We start from the raw sequence: 15,083 nt of genomic DNA, 5'->3' as shown, positions 1-15,083 counted from the left end.
GGAGGCAGGCAGCAGGGGAAGGAAACAGTCAATCAATCGTATTTATTGAGCGCTTCCTGTGTGCAGAGCACTGTACTAAGCACTTGGGAGAGTCCAATAGAACAATATAACAGACACATTCCCTGCCCACAGCGAGTTTACAGTCTAGAATCTGGAGGAAACTCTCCACCTTAGCATCCCCACTCTTCGCCCTCAGTGCTTGAGGACTTGCCTAAGCACCACCTGGCTCTCTGAGGGCTCGGAGAACTGGAGTAAATCGGAAAATCAGAAAAAAAAACTAAAGGAAGTGGGGACCACTGGCCACTGGGACCGGGCCTCCGTTCTGCAGCTGCCCCAGGAATAATTCCACCCGAGCCAAGCTTCAGAGTGTGAAAATGTTTATTCTACAAGAGCGGCGCTATCCAAGTTAAACACACCAGATTTTGTTCCACATCATGATCACCTATAAAATCAAGACATCTAGGCAACGGATTTAAGGTGGCCCCAGGTAAGATTTCTGGGTGGGTATACTGGGATCTCTCATTCCCGGCATCGCCTCTGCAGGTACAAAGGTCACATCTTCTACCGTTCCCACTATTTCTCGGTCAGGTACAATCAGTGATACTGCCGGTGGGAAGCAACGTTTACACAAGAGCATGAAAGAGTTACACACACACGCACACACGCACGGGCAAGCACACACGTGCCATTAATCCCTTAAGAGAGACTTCATCTAAGTCTTTCAAATGTTACATTTTTCACGGGACCCTCCCCCCGCCAGCCCCACAGCGGCCCACTGCTCGCTTCATCATCCACCTCTTTCTTTCTGGCTCAATTTAATCAGGCCCCGAGAGGGAGGTTCAAGTTTGGGGCTTTAGGTGCTTGAGCTTCAAGGACAAAGAGCGAGTGATAATGCTGGGTGACCCTAAAGACAGCGTCAGAGGAAGCAGTTCAGACTCTGCAAAAATGTCATCTTCCCTGAGGTCGTTTCATTCATTATTCAGACAGACCCCACCCCTACTCGGTGGGGGGAAGAGAAGGAGAAGAAAGAAGAAAAGGAGGAGGAGAAAAAAGAAGAAAGAGAGGAGAGCAGAGGAAGGAGGGAATGAAGGCGGCTGAGGTAGAGGGAATGAATTTCCCTGGGATTGGCTTAAGCAAACCAGACCCCGAGAGACTGTTTACCCAATTTTGGAATCAGTCTGCACAATCTTGGTTTCGAACATTAGCTCGTTAGAGAAGAGCAGATGTCCCCTAATCAATCAATGGTATTGAGCACTTACTATGAGGAGAGTACTGTACTAAGCGCTTGGGAGACTAAATGGAGCAGAATCAGCGGATACGTGCCCTGCCCACAAAGACCATGACCTTTCGCCCCAGCTGCCATAACCCCTCGAGGAGGGGTCCCAGGACGCCCTGGTGTTTCAAGCCACCCGGGATAGGAGACGGTGTTCTGGGCTACTCTCCAGAGGGGCAAGATCAGCGAGACTGGCCAGCTCTGGAACAAACCCGGAGGAATAAATCTGAATAGGTTCCCAGCAATAATCTCTCTCTCCATTACAAAGTCTCCCACATTTTCTATTTTAACCACCTGTAGTGTTCTCTTTTGTTTCCCCCCCCTTGAATGGCTAAATATTTCTTCCCTCGTTCCTTATTTATGTTTGGACAAAAAATACTTGAAGGTGAGGTCTTTTCTTCCAAGAATTTTTCCTTCACATACCTCTCTGTCCCAAAAGGCACCAATAAGGCTCTGAGGAACCACTCACTTCTTTGCTCTCTCAGCTTCATCGTCATCGATGGTATTTATTGAGCGTTTACTATACGCAGAGAACTGTACTAAGCATTTGGGAGAGTACAATGCAGTAAGTTTGGCAGTCACATTCCCTGCCCACAGTGAACTTCCCTCGTGACGGGGGAGAGGTCCTCCAACCCCACCTAAAGCAGCCCCTGCACGCGCCCTCTCCTGCTCCAGGCAGCGATAGAGAAAAAGCAAAAGCGAGCAACCGATTTTTCAAACACACCGGGTAGGCCGACATTCGGAATAAAATCTCACCAGACAGCACAACGCCCAAGTCTCTTGGCAAAAGCGTCAGCCGGCGAGAGTTTGGGGAAGTCAAGCAGAATCTGCTAAGTCACGTGGGAGCAGATGGCCGAAGCTCTTACATCCCACCGGGCCCTCCCTCCCATCAAATCTTGCCTGAGAACTCTCTCCCTCCTCCGTCACGCGTTGCTCGGAGCACGACCGGGAAGAGACGGAACCGATAAACACACTTGAGAATTTGGGACAAATGGTGTCCGCTATCAGACATCTGCACAGCAATGCGGCCAGAGACCGGTCGGAATATTTGACGGTAAAGATGCAAACACTTTCCAAACGGTTTCGGAGAGGGTCCGATAATACACTGTAGTTTCCTGTAACAGTCAGGCCACGGGGAGACCATCTTCCGCTTGGCGGGGCTGGGGGTGGGGAAGAGGGAAAAGAGGCACGGACTGCCAAGGTAGCATCACTTTCAAATAAAGACTGGTGGATGGGAAAGAGTGACACTGGGAAGCAGCAAGCATCGTGCACAACTAAATGGTCCAGAAGTCGGCTCCCAAATGAACGTCCGATATGTGCCTCGGTTTACAGCCCCAAATCCCTATTTGCCCTTCACCCCCCATCTGACCCCATCGATCGAGGAAGAGTGCTTGTTTGACTCAATCCTTGATCCCCACCCCTCCGTCTGAGAGGAGGGACCAGGAGTCGAACAGAAGAAAGCTCAGGGGAAGTTGTGAGAAGAATGGAAAAGAAGGAAGGGGTGGGAAAACTGACATTCTTGTATGATATGAAATGAATAAATAAAATAAGTAGTGGAGGGAAATCTCCAAGTTAAAAGAAAAGCATGAGAAGAGACTGAAACCTGTGAGATTTTATTTTTTATACAAAATGATAGACTTCTATTTAAAAAAGGAATCAAACTCATGGTCTCTAGGTAATATCTGTACACCAGAATTCTTTCCACTTCATAACAAATTAAGGTCGATTTAAAATTCTCCATCAAACCCTCTGCTCCCCACACCCTAAAAAAAAATTAAAATGGGGAGGGGGGACGACAGTTATCCACTTTATTTGCTACTCAAAGAAATTCTCAGTGTAAGAATTCAAGTGAGACACTAAGCAAAATAAAGAGAAAAGAGTATTTCGGGCTAACCGAAATCCAGAGGGGAGGGAGGGCGGGAGGGGGAAAGGGATGGTAAACTGTACATGGGCGTTTCCAAAAAAAAAAAGGGGGGGGAGAAGATGATGGCCACAGATAAAACACAAATCAGAATAATAATAATAATTAAAAAAAAAAGTTTGATATTTACAGAATCCAGCCGACCCACTCGATTACACTCCCATTTCAGTCTAAAAGAAAAAGAGAGAATGCTTCCTGACCGGTGGGCCCTCCCCCAGCCGGCCAAACCAATATTGGACGGGGCTCGAGCGGCCGGCTAGGGGACCCCCGGGGCCAACTAGCCACGTGAGGGGAGGGCAACTGAAATCGCGTCTTGGTCTTGCTACGTTTCAGTTACTAAAAATGACACGGGGACAAAAACGGGCCGACGTCTTACAGAGCAGCTCGGTCCCTCCGCTCCGCTCCGCCCCGAAATAAACTGCTCCCCCTGGGCCGGGGCCGGCTCCGGGGAAGCTGACGACGTTCACGCGGTTGACGGGTGGGTGTTTCGTCTAGGTGAGGTGGTATGGGGAGGGCTCTAAAATCTGGAAGCTTTTGCACTAACGGTTCTTCTAATATTCCTGTGGAGAGAAGAGAAAAACCCCAATTTACTGTAATGCACGGGAGAATTTGGCTCTCAGAACTGGCAAGGCCCCTCTTCTGGATGAGATTTGGATGCTTGAGGGGTATTTTTTTTTATGGTATTTACTAAGCGCTACTATACGTCAGGCACTGTACTAAGCGCTGGGGTAGATACAAGCTAATCAGGTTGAACACAGTCCCTGCCCCACATAGGGCCCACAGTCTTACTCCCCGTTTTACAGCAGAGGGAACTGTGGTACAGAGAAGTGAAATGACTTGTCCGAGGTCACACAGCAGGTAAGTGGCAGAGCTGGGGTCAGAACCCAGGCCCTCTGACTCCCGGGCTAGCTCCTTCCTCTAGGCCACGCTGTTTCTCGTGCTATTTTTTTTTCTCTTCCATTCGAACAAGCAGCTGTCTAAGATGACAGAGGGAGGAAAGATGCTTCGTAGCCTCCGGTAAGGTTTTCCAGGGCACCTAAACTGTCAGAGCATTTCCCGGTTAATCTGAGGGGGGTTTCTCTCAGATAGCAACACACGGGTGCCTCTGTTTCCTTCAGCCAGAATGTAAGGCGGAATACCTAGAGCAACTGAGGTGAACTCCCCAGCCAGAAAGTCACACTCCAACCTCTCAAGACTGAAGACGTACCGTACTCTCCCGAGCATTTAGTATAGTGCTCTGCACACAGGAAGCGCTCAATAAATACCATCGATGACGATGAAGTTTCCTCATCCGTACGATGGGGTCTAAATGCCTCCTCTCCCTCCTAGATTGTGAAGCTCGGGTGGGTTGGGGACTGTGTCTCATCTGATCATCTTGTATTACCATTACTATTATTATTATTATCATGATACTTATTAAGCACTTACTCTGTGCCAAGCACTGGGGTAGATACAAGAAAAACGGGCTAGGCACAGTCCCTGTCCCACAGGAGGGGCTGTACCTGCCTCAGAGCTTAGCCCAGTGCTCTGACACCTAGCAAGTGCCCGACGAATATCATCATTATCATTCTTATCTTCTGGGATCAACTCTACGGATGTCTGAGTCCAGCAGGGCTGCCCGAACTGGCCTGCCACAGAGGCACACGTAGAGCGGATACTTACGGCTCTCGGCTTTTTGTTTAACTTCAGGTCGATCCTGGAGTGGGGGAGAGAAGAAAGATGTTTGCATTTTAATACAGGAGTGACAAAAGGGGTCTCCAAGAATCAGCTACTGCAAAGGGCACAAGCTACAACAAAGACTATTTGGTTAAGGAAAATCCACGTTCTTTGATTAGACTGAGTCGATTGTTTAGCTCACCCACATATTTTGGAGCAAGGATCGATTACAAGAGACAAGAGCAGATTTTTCTCGGCCTTGCCAAAATACAAACTTGGATGACCCAGTAATGGAACATGGTTATGAAAGCCACATAATTTGTTAAATTACGCTGAAATTATGTGCGGTAGAAAGAGCGGATTACAAGAGCATGCTCTATGTTAAGGGGTTAGCTTTGAAACTATCACAGGGCATCATTCAGACAAGTTGGCGATGAATTTTTAGGAGCTAGAGAATAGGAAGAGTTTGGTATCGCAGTATAGGATAGGCAGAGCTCAGGTGGATTTTGTTGATTATATCTCTTCAAAGCCAAATAACCAAATCTTACACCATTAATCTCTTTACGAAGCAAAGCCAGGAAATCAGTTTAACTAGGAATTAAGTTATAGTTTGACTACTTTAAATTAAAAAAAGCATAAAGGTGAAGTGTACTGAATTTTGCTTAAGTTATTATTAAATGAAATGTTACCTCCATCACGTTTTTCTGTTTTTAAAAAAAACTTCCCAGCCTAACCTAATATACATACCTACAATTAAACAGATAAACTATGGGTTAGAAAGGTCTCAAAAAGGCATATCGGCGTCTATACACTAAACAACACAGCACAAGTACTAATTCAAATCAAACTTACTCAAAGTCATAATCAAACATGCCAGACGGGCTGAGAGGCAGCATTTGAAAGGAAGAAAGCAATAGAAATTAATATACTAAATAAATTAGTGGATTAGCCACCCTTAGAAACAAAAACATCTTTAAAAACTTTTAGCCAGAAAATTTGGGCTGACTATAAGCAAAATTTAAGACGGGAACAGCACCCAGGATTTTGCCGTCAAAACACTCCCTTCCCGCGGCAGATTTCATTTCCAAAGAGCAGTTTTAAGAAGCGGGTGGTTATTTCGGAGGAAAACTTCCAGACGACTGGAAGCCCTCCGCTGAATTAGGGTATTAGAAGAAGCACAGCGGGGAGGAGGATTTAGGCAGTTAAAAGAAGATGTTTGGAGAGGGCAAGACTAGAAACAGTGCAGCAAGAGACAAATTCAAGGGCTACTCTATAAACATTTCGAAACAGAGACAAAAAGAAAACATCTTGCAATGCTCTACTGAAGTTTATGGTAGCTGAACCACGGGAACCTGCAGCGGTGGAAAATGGTGTCTGCCCCTTATCGACAGCTTGCTTCCTGAAAGTCAGGGGTTGAATACGTAGTAGACGTCAAGTGGTTCCCTTTGTCTTTGGCCAGGTGCTGAGCAGGCAGCTTGGGTGTCCAGCTAATTGCCAGACCACCGGTACTTGGGTTCGGGCCTGCCCACGAGCCCCAAGCACTTCCTTTCCGATGGATGCTTCCGCCGATCAGTTGGGAAACGGCGCTCCACTGAGGGGCATCGAGGGGTGAACTGGTTCCCTGGGCAGCCAGCGCTGCCGGTTGACCAGCCGACTTATTGGAAGCAAACCCCTTTTCCGTGGACACACAAAATGCCATCAACAGGACACGTGGCGGGGGGAGGGAGGAGTCGTCAGCTCCCGAGCCGGTCCCGGGACTCGTCTCGTGGCACTGAAATACGTGCCCGTGGAAATCCCATGGTGGAATCGATGAGGAGCTCTCCTGGGATTTTTTATTATTCCTGAATGGAACACTGGCTAACTGGGGTGGGTTTTTTTTTTTTTTTTTTAACCAAGCTCAGGTAGAATCCAGGGAGGTAGAAAATACAGAGTAGAGCAGATTGTCCTAACCCAGACTTACGGCGGAAGAATCATCAAAACCCGTGGAACTTTGACAATTTTGCAACTCCCTGCCTTGAGTCTGGTGGGGTGACTTGATGAGGCCTCTCCATGGCCTCATTAAAGGTTTGGATGAAGCACTACCTCATTTCTAAGAGCACCCACACCCCAGAACAGATGGGATCCTGACTGCTCCTTCCCTGTTGAAATCTGTCGGCCCTCTCTCTTCCGACGCCACCCCTGACGGATTATGCAGGGAGGAAGGAGAGGCCGCTGGAACATGGGGTGGGAAGGCACCTTCCCCTACTGTACTGAAACTGTTTCTCGGTACAGTCCCTGAGAGCAAACACAATCTTCCATTAATTCAACACCTGACAGAGAAATGTTCAAAGCGGGAAGAGAATGTACACTCAAATGCTGTACTGAAAAAAAAAGTGGGCTCATTCTCTCAAAGAGAGTGGAGCGAGGCCGATCCTGGAGCAAATAAAGCCTGTGCCTTTACTTATTTGACACTACGGCAACTTGGAAAATAGAGATGTTATGTTTGAAATCTCTCCCTCCCAGCCTGATTCCTTTGCTGCGATACCTCCCCCAACTCTTTCCCAACCTGGAGAAAATCCAAATGTCCCACCTCAAGAGAGATGGTGACATATATTTCCTTCTCTCTCTCTCTCCCCCCCCCACTCCCTTACGGTGGTCCCCAAATCAAACGGTACCGAGCTGTCTTCCCGCTCATTTACGACCCCAAATCCCAAACCGGTGTTTAAAGAGACGATAGTGAAGAGAAAAAGCGCACCGTTTCATCTGAAGTCAGTGGTATTTCTTCTTGTCGTGAACGTGTGAATTCTTCATTCGACTTTCCCCAGTGTTTTCAGCCTCGGGCTTCCCCTTTGGCCACCACCATCTCGATCCCGAGGTCTCGGGACAGAGGCCCCTCCACCGTTCCCAACGGGAGGCTGCCTCCAGCCCTCGGCACCCAACGGTGAAGCTCCCCCCCACCGCCCCCCCTCACCTGTGCCGGTTTTTATTCTTCCGTTTTTTATGGCTGCTGTGGTGGCTGCCAGAGGAGGTGGAAGAAGCAGCTTTCTGGGGTTTGACGCCCTGAACGGATGCGTCGAGATCCTCTGCGTCCTCCTGGCTGGGCTCGTTCTCTTGATTGTGGAAGTCCGGAGAGGTGTCGCTCTCCGTCCCGCTGCCCGGTTCTCCTGAGAGGGGGTTGGGGGAGGGACGACACGACACGACAGGCCCTTCAGGACTCCCCTGCCGGCCTGCGCGGCGTCATTCTTCCTCGCCCACGATCTTCCCACGGTCCTTGGGCCGTCCCCTTGGGTGGACCCGCATCTAGCTACTGCTCACGAGCAATGTGTTCAAATTCCAGCCGCCCTACAAAGAGCAGCCTGATTCTGACCAAGCCTCAGGGAGGCCGATCCCCCCCGGACTCCTAGGAAATGGATTCCTCTGAAGACCAGCACCCCATTTAGAAGTCCCTGAAGGATCACACAGCATAAAGCGAAGCATGGAGAAGCAGCAAGCTTAGTGGAAAGCGCACAGGCCTGGGAGTCAGAGGACCAGGGTTCTAATCCAGGCTCTGCCAACTACTTGCTGTGGGGCCTTGGGCAAATTACTTCACTTCTCTGGGCCTCAGTTTCGACTGTAAAATGGGGATTCCATGCTGGATCTCTCTCCTACTTAGACTGTGAGCCCTACATGGGACAGGGAGTATGTCTGACCTGATTAACTTGTATCTACCCCAGTCCTTAGATTACAGTATGGGCTTCACAGATACAATAATAACGATAATAATAACGTGAGCACAGCAATTTTCCAATTTGGGGAGCCACTGGAATTCTTTATACTCAGCACCCTTCTCCAAAGCAAACATTAACAACAAATTATCCCTGCCACATGGGGAGGAAAGCCTTGCTGTAAATCTTCCAAATAACGAGGGTGGTCTTTAGCGACAGCGAACAAAAAGCACAGTTGTAATATACCCTTGGATAGAGCCAGTTCTCATTTGAAAGGTACAAACTCTCATTGAAAGGTTTCAATGGAATCGGATGGCTTCAAATGAATCTTGACCGTTCGCTCACTGTGGGCAGGGAACGGGTCTCCCAACTCTGTTGTACCGTCCTCTCCCAAGTTCCTAGCGACAGTGCTCTGCACACAGTAGGTGCTCAATAAATACCATGGATGAAGAGATGCGAGGGCGGCTTCCTAGGGAATCAGAAATGAGTGGTTTGGTCGAGACTTCTCTACGCTTGGGAAGAGGGGGTCTTTCGAGGAGGCAGAAGGCGGGAACTTCTAAACCTCCGTGGTGAGGGGTGAGGCACACCACCCGGGAGGTAGTGTGGCCTAGTGGTAATAGCAGGGGTTTAGAAGCCGGGGAGCCTGCTGTGGGCTCGTGGTTCAGTCGCTTCGTCGCTCTGGGCCTCAATTTCTCCATCCATAGAATGCGGATAAGAAATCTGCTCTCCCTCCCTCTTAGTTCTCAGGCAATGGTATTTATTGAGCAGTTACGGCGTGCAAACGCTGCTCTAAACGCTTGGCAGAGTACAAGACGCCAGAGTTGGCAGACACGATGCCTGCCCACAAGGGGCTTACCGACTGGACCGGATCTGATTTGATTATCCACTCTATTGCTTAGCACATAGTAAGTGCCTCAGAAACACCAGAATTCAAGGGGAGAGAAAGTTGAAAAATATACACGTTCGAGAAGAGTTCCTGCCTTTGTGGAAGCAAGAGGAGAGAGGAGGAGGGGCTCCCGTTGACTAAATGGGAATCCTCGGCCACCCGGAAAGGAGAAACTAGCTCAACTCTGTAACAGCCTTATTTTGGGCCCAAAGAAACTTACTCTTTTCAATGAGCTGGTCTTGCACTCCAGCCAACGCACTGACCGCCTACAAGAAAAAGAAACATCACCATGCATGAAGTGCCGGGGAGAGGGAGAGTAGGGGAGGCATCTGAGCTGGGTCCTCTGGAAAAGGAGACCCCTCCCACCGTCACACCACCTATCCTGCCTCCCCTGCCCCAACTCACCTCAGGAGGTGACAGGAAGCTCCGGCATCACTGTGGACAGAGGTTATGTGCAGCAACCCAACGTAAAACCGATCGTCCGAGTGGAAAATTTAAGTCAGGCATGTGGAAGATACTCGTTACGGGGGAGCCGGGGTGGGGGGAAGGGAGATAACTCTGGTCTCCCACATGGTTGGGGTCCCAGAAGGCCTCCCGCTCACTTACTGCTGCTGAAGTGACCGAAGATTTGCTGAAGAGTCGCTCGGCTTCCTTGAATTTTCTGTTTCTCCGATCGTTTTTGCTGTTGGAGTTCCTGAAAGGCACAAAAGAAACTCATCGGCGATGCCCGTCAGCCATCGTAAGTTGCCCATCTCGATCTGCTTTTCTGCAGGCCACTTTCTGAGGCTGAGAGAGATGACCGCAGCCAATGCTTATTATCTCTCGTGAAGCTCGTGCTCTACCTCCTGCCTCCAGGCTGCAGGTCTCTGGGCTCTTTTCTGCCCCAGGTCCTGACTTCCTGCCACCTGCCTCCACCTTGGCTTCCACGACCAGGCTGTCCCCCCTGTCGGTTCAGTATTAAGGGATGTCCAGTTTTGTGTCCCTTTCTGACTGGGGCATCCCCAAACTTTGCCAAGATACACCCGCCGGCGGGCCATTTTCTAAGGACGAGCTCTGAAATGCTGCCGTCGCTCAGGAGAGGGACACACAACCAAAAACACTCAATCCAAATCAGAAGGGAAAGGAAAGTTGACTCATCTACAGTTACAGGGGAGTCAAAGGTGGCAATTCCCCCCGATGGCCTATGCCAAGGTAATCGCCGCAAATTGTCATCATGGACATTATATAAAGAAAAGACCATAGAGTTGGTCTGGTGTGGGGGCAAAAAAAACGGCCCAGAAAACAGACACCGACTACTGTACGGGACACAAAATGGAAACGAGAGCCTCTCCTGATACTCACTTTTGATTTGTCAGATACCGGTCCCAGCCACGGATAATATTGCCATACATCTGAGTATCCTCCAGGTAGCTTCCTTCAAAAGCATAGATCTGCCTCTCCAGGTTCGCCAGTGTCTCCTAGGAGCCAAGAAAAACACAGAGAAAAGGCTAGGCCGTTCCAGCTCAACTAGGACATTCGGAATGACCAAACGAGAAGCCCGTCAATCAGTGGCATTTATTGAGCGCTCACTCTGTGCAGAGCACTGTACGTTTAGGAGAGTTCAGAAGAGTCAGTAGATGCTATCCCTGCCCTCAAAGAGCTTAGAGTCTAACAGGGAAGGCAGACATTAAAATGACAGGTATGGGGAAGCAACTGTGAATAAGGTTCAAAGGGTTGACAACCCTTCACGGACGTACGGGCGCTATTCGCCTTTCTACCTTGAAGCGGTGTGCCTTGGTAGAAAGAGCACGGGCCCGTTAGTCAGAGGGCCTGAGTTCGAATTCCAGGTCTGCCACTTGTCCGTTGTGTGACCACGGGTGAGTCACTTGGCTTCTCTGTGCCTCAGTTTCCTCATCTGTAAAGTGGGGATTCAATCCCTCTCCCTCTTAGACTGAAAGTCCCATGTGGGACAGGGATTGTGTCCAACCTGAGTGCAACACTTAGTACAGTGCTTAGCAAGTACCATTTCCAGAGCTAAGGGACCGAGTTCTCACACTCTGCAGGAGAGAGGGAGGGGGAGAAGTCAGGCCCAAAGCTGGAAAAGTCGCAGAAAAGCCATGTAGTGTGCATTTGTGCACATGTACATGTGTTTGTGTGTGTGGTGGGGAGGAGTTACAGAGTGGTACGCCTGGGACCAGCCTGGCTGACGATAATCATAATGATAATAATAATAATCATGATTGTGCTTCTTAGTAGAGAAGCACTGTGGCCTAATGGAAAAAGCATGGGCCTGGGAGCCAAGAGGACCTGGGTTCTAATCCAACTAAGCCCATTCAATCACTCAGTCGTATTTATTGAGTGCTTACTGAGCACTTCAGGAGTATTTACTGAGTATTTGAGCAGCAACTGTCTGCTGCGTAACCTAGGGCATGTCGCTTAACTTCTCTGAGCCTCGGTTACCTCACCTGTAAAATAGGGATTGAATCTTACTCCCTCCTACTTAGATTTTGAGCCCCATGTGAGACAGGGACTGTGTTCAACCTGATTAACTTGTACCTACCCAGCGTTTAGAATGGTGACTGGCACATAGTAAGCGCTTAACAAGTACTATTATAATTATTAAGCACTTTATAATAATCATTGTGATTTTGTTAAGCAAATAATAATAATAATAATAATAATAATAATAATAATAATAATAATAATTGTGGTATTTGTTAAGCTATGCCAATCGCGGGGGCAAATCCGATCCCATCAGGCACTCCCTGTGCCGGGGCTTACAGACTGAAGACGGGGGAGAGGAGGTGTGTAAAGCCCATTTTAGAGCAGCATAGCTTAAAGGAAAGAGCCTGGGCTTAGGAGTCAGAGGACATGAGTTCTAATCCCAGCTCCACCACTTGTCTGCTGTGTGACTTTGGGTAAGCCGCTTAACTTCTCTGTGCCTCAGTTACTTCACCTGTCAAATGAAAATTAAAGAGAGTGAACCCCATGTGGGACAACATGATTACCTTGTATCTACTCCAGCGCTTAGAACAGTGCCTGGTACACAGTAAGTGTTTAACCAATACCATCCTTATTAGGATGATAATAAATGAGGAAATTGAGGCCCAGAGAAGTCAAGTGCCAAGTTCAAGGTGAGCCAGTAGGCGAGGGATGGGGGTCTGATCTTTGTGGGCAGGGAACGTGTCTAACAATTCAGTGTCCTCCTCTCCCAAGCACTTAGTACAGAGTTCTGCGTACTGTATTCCTGTAGAATAATAATAATAACAACAATAACATAATAATAATTGCGGTATCCGTTAAGCGCTTACTAACTGCCAGACACCGTACCACGCGCTGGGGTGGATGCAATAATAATGATGGTATTTGTTAAGCGCTTACTATGCGCCAACCACTGTTCTAAGCGCTGAGCATGGGATACAAGCAAATCGGGTTGGCCACCGTCCCTGTCCTGGAGGGGGGGGTTCCCGGTTTTCATCCCCATTTTACAGGTGAGGTAACTGAGGCCCAGACAAAAGAGTAACTGAGGCCCAGAGAAGCAAAAGGTAACGGAGGTCCAGAGAAGGAAAGGGCAACTGAGGCCCACAGAAGCAAGAGATAACAACTGAGGCCCAGAGAAGCGAAGGGTAACTTAGGCCCAGAGAAGTGAAAGGTAACTGAGGCCCAGACAAGAGGGTAACTGAGGCCCAGAGAAACGAAGAGTAACTGAGGCCCAGACAAGAGGGTAACTGAGGCACAGACAAAAGGGAAACTGAGGCCCAGAGAAACAAAGGGTAACTGAGGCCCAGACAAGAGGGTAACTGAGGCCCAGATAAAAAGGGTAACTGAGGCCCAGATAAAAAGGGTAACTGAGGCCCAGGCAAGAGGGTAACTGAGGCCCAGACAAAAGGGAAACTGAGGCCCAGAGAAACGACGGGTGACTGAGGCCTAGACAAGCGGGTAACTGAGGCCCAGACAAAAGGGAAACTGAGGCCCAGAGAAACGAAGGGTGACTGAGGCCTAGACAAGTGGGTAACTGAGGCCCAGACAAGAGGGTAACTGAGGCCCGGAGAAACGAGGGGTAACTGAGGCCCAAATAAAAAGGGTAACTGAGGCCCAGACAAGAGGGAAAGTGAGGCCCAGAGAAACGAGGGGCAACTGAGGCCCAAATAAAAAGGGTAACTGAGGCCCAGACAAGAGGGAAACTGAGGCCCAGACAAGCAAAAGGTAACTGAGGCCCAGATGATAGGGTGACTGAGGCCCAGACCAAAGGGCAACCGAGAGCCCCGAGAAGCCAACTGCCTTGCCCAAGGCCCCGCAGCGGACAAGTGGCCGAGTCGGGATTGGAACCCACGACCCTCTGACGCCCAGACCCGGGTTCCCTCCGCTCCGCCCTGTGATAAAGAAGGCCACCCCTAAAGAGCAGCGATGGACGAGGGGGTGGCGGCCTGGGGGGCTCTTTCCGCTTTTCCCTCAGAAAAAGGCGTCCGCGCGGGCGCCGCCCCCCCCCTCCCCCTCCCCCCCGCCAACCGCCCCGTTGGCATGGCAACCCGCGCGCGCGCGCCCCCTCGAGCCCCAGGGCAGCGCCCGCCCGCGCATGCGCGCGCCCCCTCCGGGAGGGCGGGAAGCGGGAGCGCGCGCGCGCGCGCCCCGCTACGCGGATGGCGCAGCGGCCGAAGGGGGCGCGGCGAGGCGGGCGGGAGGGCGACGGCCATCGCTACGCTGCCGGCGTAACGATCGCGGCGGGGTCGGGGGCGGCCGGGCCGCCGCCGCCGCCGCCCCCCCCCACCGTTCCCTCACGGGGCTGCCGGGGCCCCCTCCCCCTCTCACCGCCAACTCCTGCTTCCGCTTCACCAGCTCCGCCAGCTCGCGCCGGGTGTCGGGGATCTGCGGCGGCGCCGCCTTGTTGTGCATCGCCATGTTGGGCTGAGGCGGAGCGCGGCCGGCGGGAGGGAGGGAGGAGGAGGAGGAAGGCGGGCCGAGCGGCGCTGCCGACGCGCCGCCACCAGGGGGCGCCGCCCAGACATCACAATGGCGCCTGCGCACTGGCTGCCCCCGGCGGGACCGCCACGCCGGAGGGAGGGAGCGAGGCCCCACATCCCATGTTCGGAGGGATTCGAGGCCGATCTCACCCCCGAGTCGGGCCCTCCGACGTTGAGAAGCCCCCCACGGCAGGGCTTTCCGTCCCTCTTTCATCCCCTGAGCCTTCCGAGGGCCCACCTAGACGCGGTGGGCAGGAATGGCCTCTCATCTTGGGTGTGACTTTGGGCCTCAGTGACCTCATCTGTAAAACGGGGATGAAGACTGTGAGCCCCACGTGGGACAACCTGACTCCCTTGTGTCTACCCCAGCGCTTAGAACAGTGCTGTGCACATAGTCAGCGCTTAACATGCCAACATTATCATCAGCTTGGGGCTTCCGCTCTCCCTAGCGCTTAGTACAGCGTCCCGAACATCACGATACCACCATTCATTCACCATTCATTCGTACTTAGTGAGCGCTGACTATGTGCAGAGCATTCATTCGTTCATTCAATAATATTTATTGAGCATTTACTATGTGCAGAGCACTGTAGTAAGCGCTTGGAATGGACAAATGGGTAACAGAGACAGTCCCTGCCCTTTGATGGGCTTACAGTCTAATCGGGGGAGACGGACAGACAAGAACAATGGCAATAAATAGAATCGAGAGCACCGGACTGAGCAC

General features: G+C 50.6%; 1 protein-coding gene across 4 annotated transcripts; it reads right to left on the bottom strand.

The window, feature by feature from the left end:
• Positions 1-360: 360 nt before the first annotated feature.
• On the bottom strand, positions 361-14,339 carry MEAF6 (MYST/Esa1 associated factor 6). Of its 4 annotated transcripts, XR_003765238.2 has the most exons (9): positions 14,208-14,339; positions 10,761-10,876; positions 10,026-10,113; positions 9,640-9,685; positions 7,801-7,993; positions 5,703-5,732; positions 5,540-5,597; positions 4,857-4,890; positions 361-3,754 (listed from the first exon to the last, which is right to left on the bottom strand). XR_003765238.2 is itself a non-coding variant. In XM_007670529.4 (8 exons), exons 1-8 carry the CDS (start codon positions 14,295-14,297, stop codon positions 3,746-3,748), a joined length of 606 nt encoding a protein of 201 aa, XP_007668719.1. In that variant the 5' UTR covers positions 14,298-14,339; the 3' UTR covers positions 361-3,745. The 4 variants fall into 4 exon arrangements, 2 of the variants coding, with proteins under 2 accessions (XP_007668719.1, XP_007668720.1); XR_486458.4 differs by lacking the exon at positions 5,703-5,732 and having other exon boundaries at positions 14,208-14,337; XM_007670529.4 differs by lacking the exon at positions 5,540-5,597.
• Positions 14,340-15,083: the final 744 nt, after the last annotated feature.

Source organism: Ornithorhynchus anatinus, chromosome 16 (assembly GCF_004115215.2).
Source record: "Ornithorhynchus anatinus isolate Pmale09 chromosome 16, mOrnAna1.pri.v4, whole genome shotgun sequence".
Taxonomy (NCBI): domain Eukaryota; kingdom Metazoa; phylum Chordata; class Mammalia; order Monotremata; family Ornithorhynchidae; genus Ornithorhynchus; species Ornithorhynchus anatinus.
This window is presented reverse-complemented; position numbering and strand designations above follow the sequence as displayed.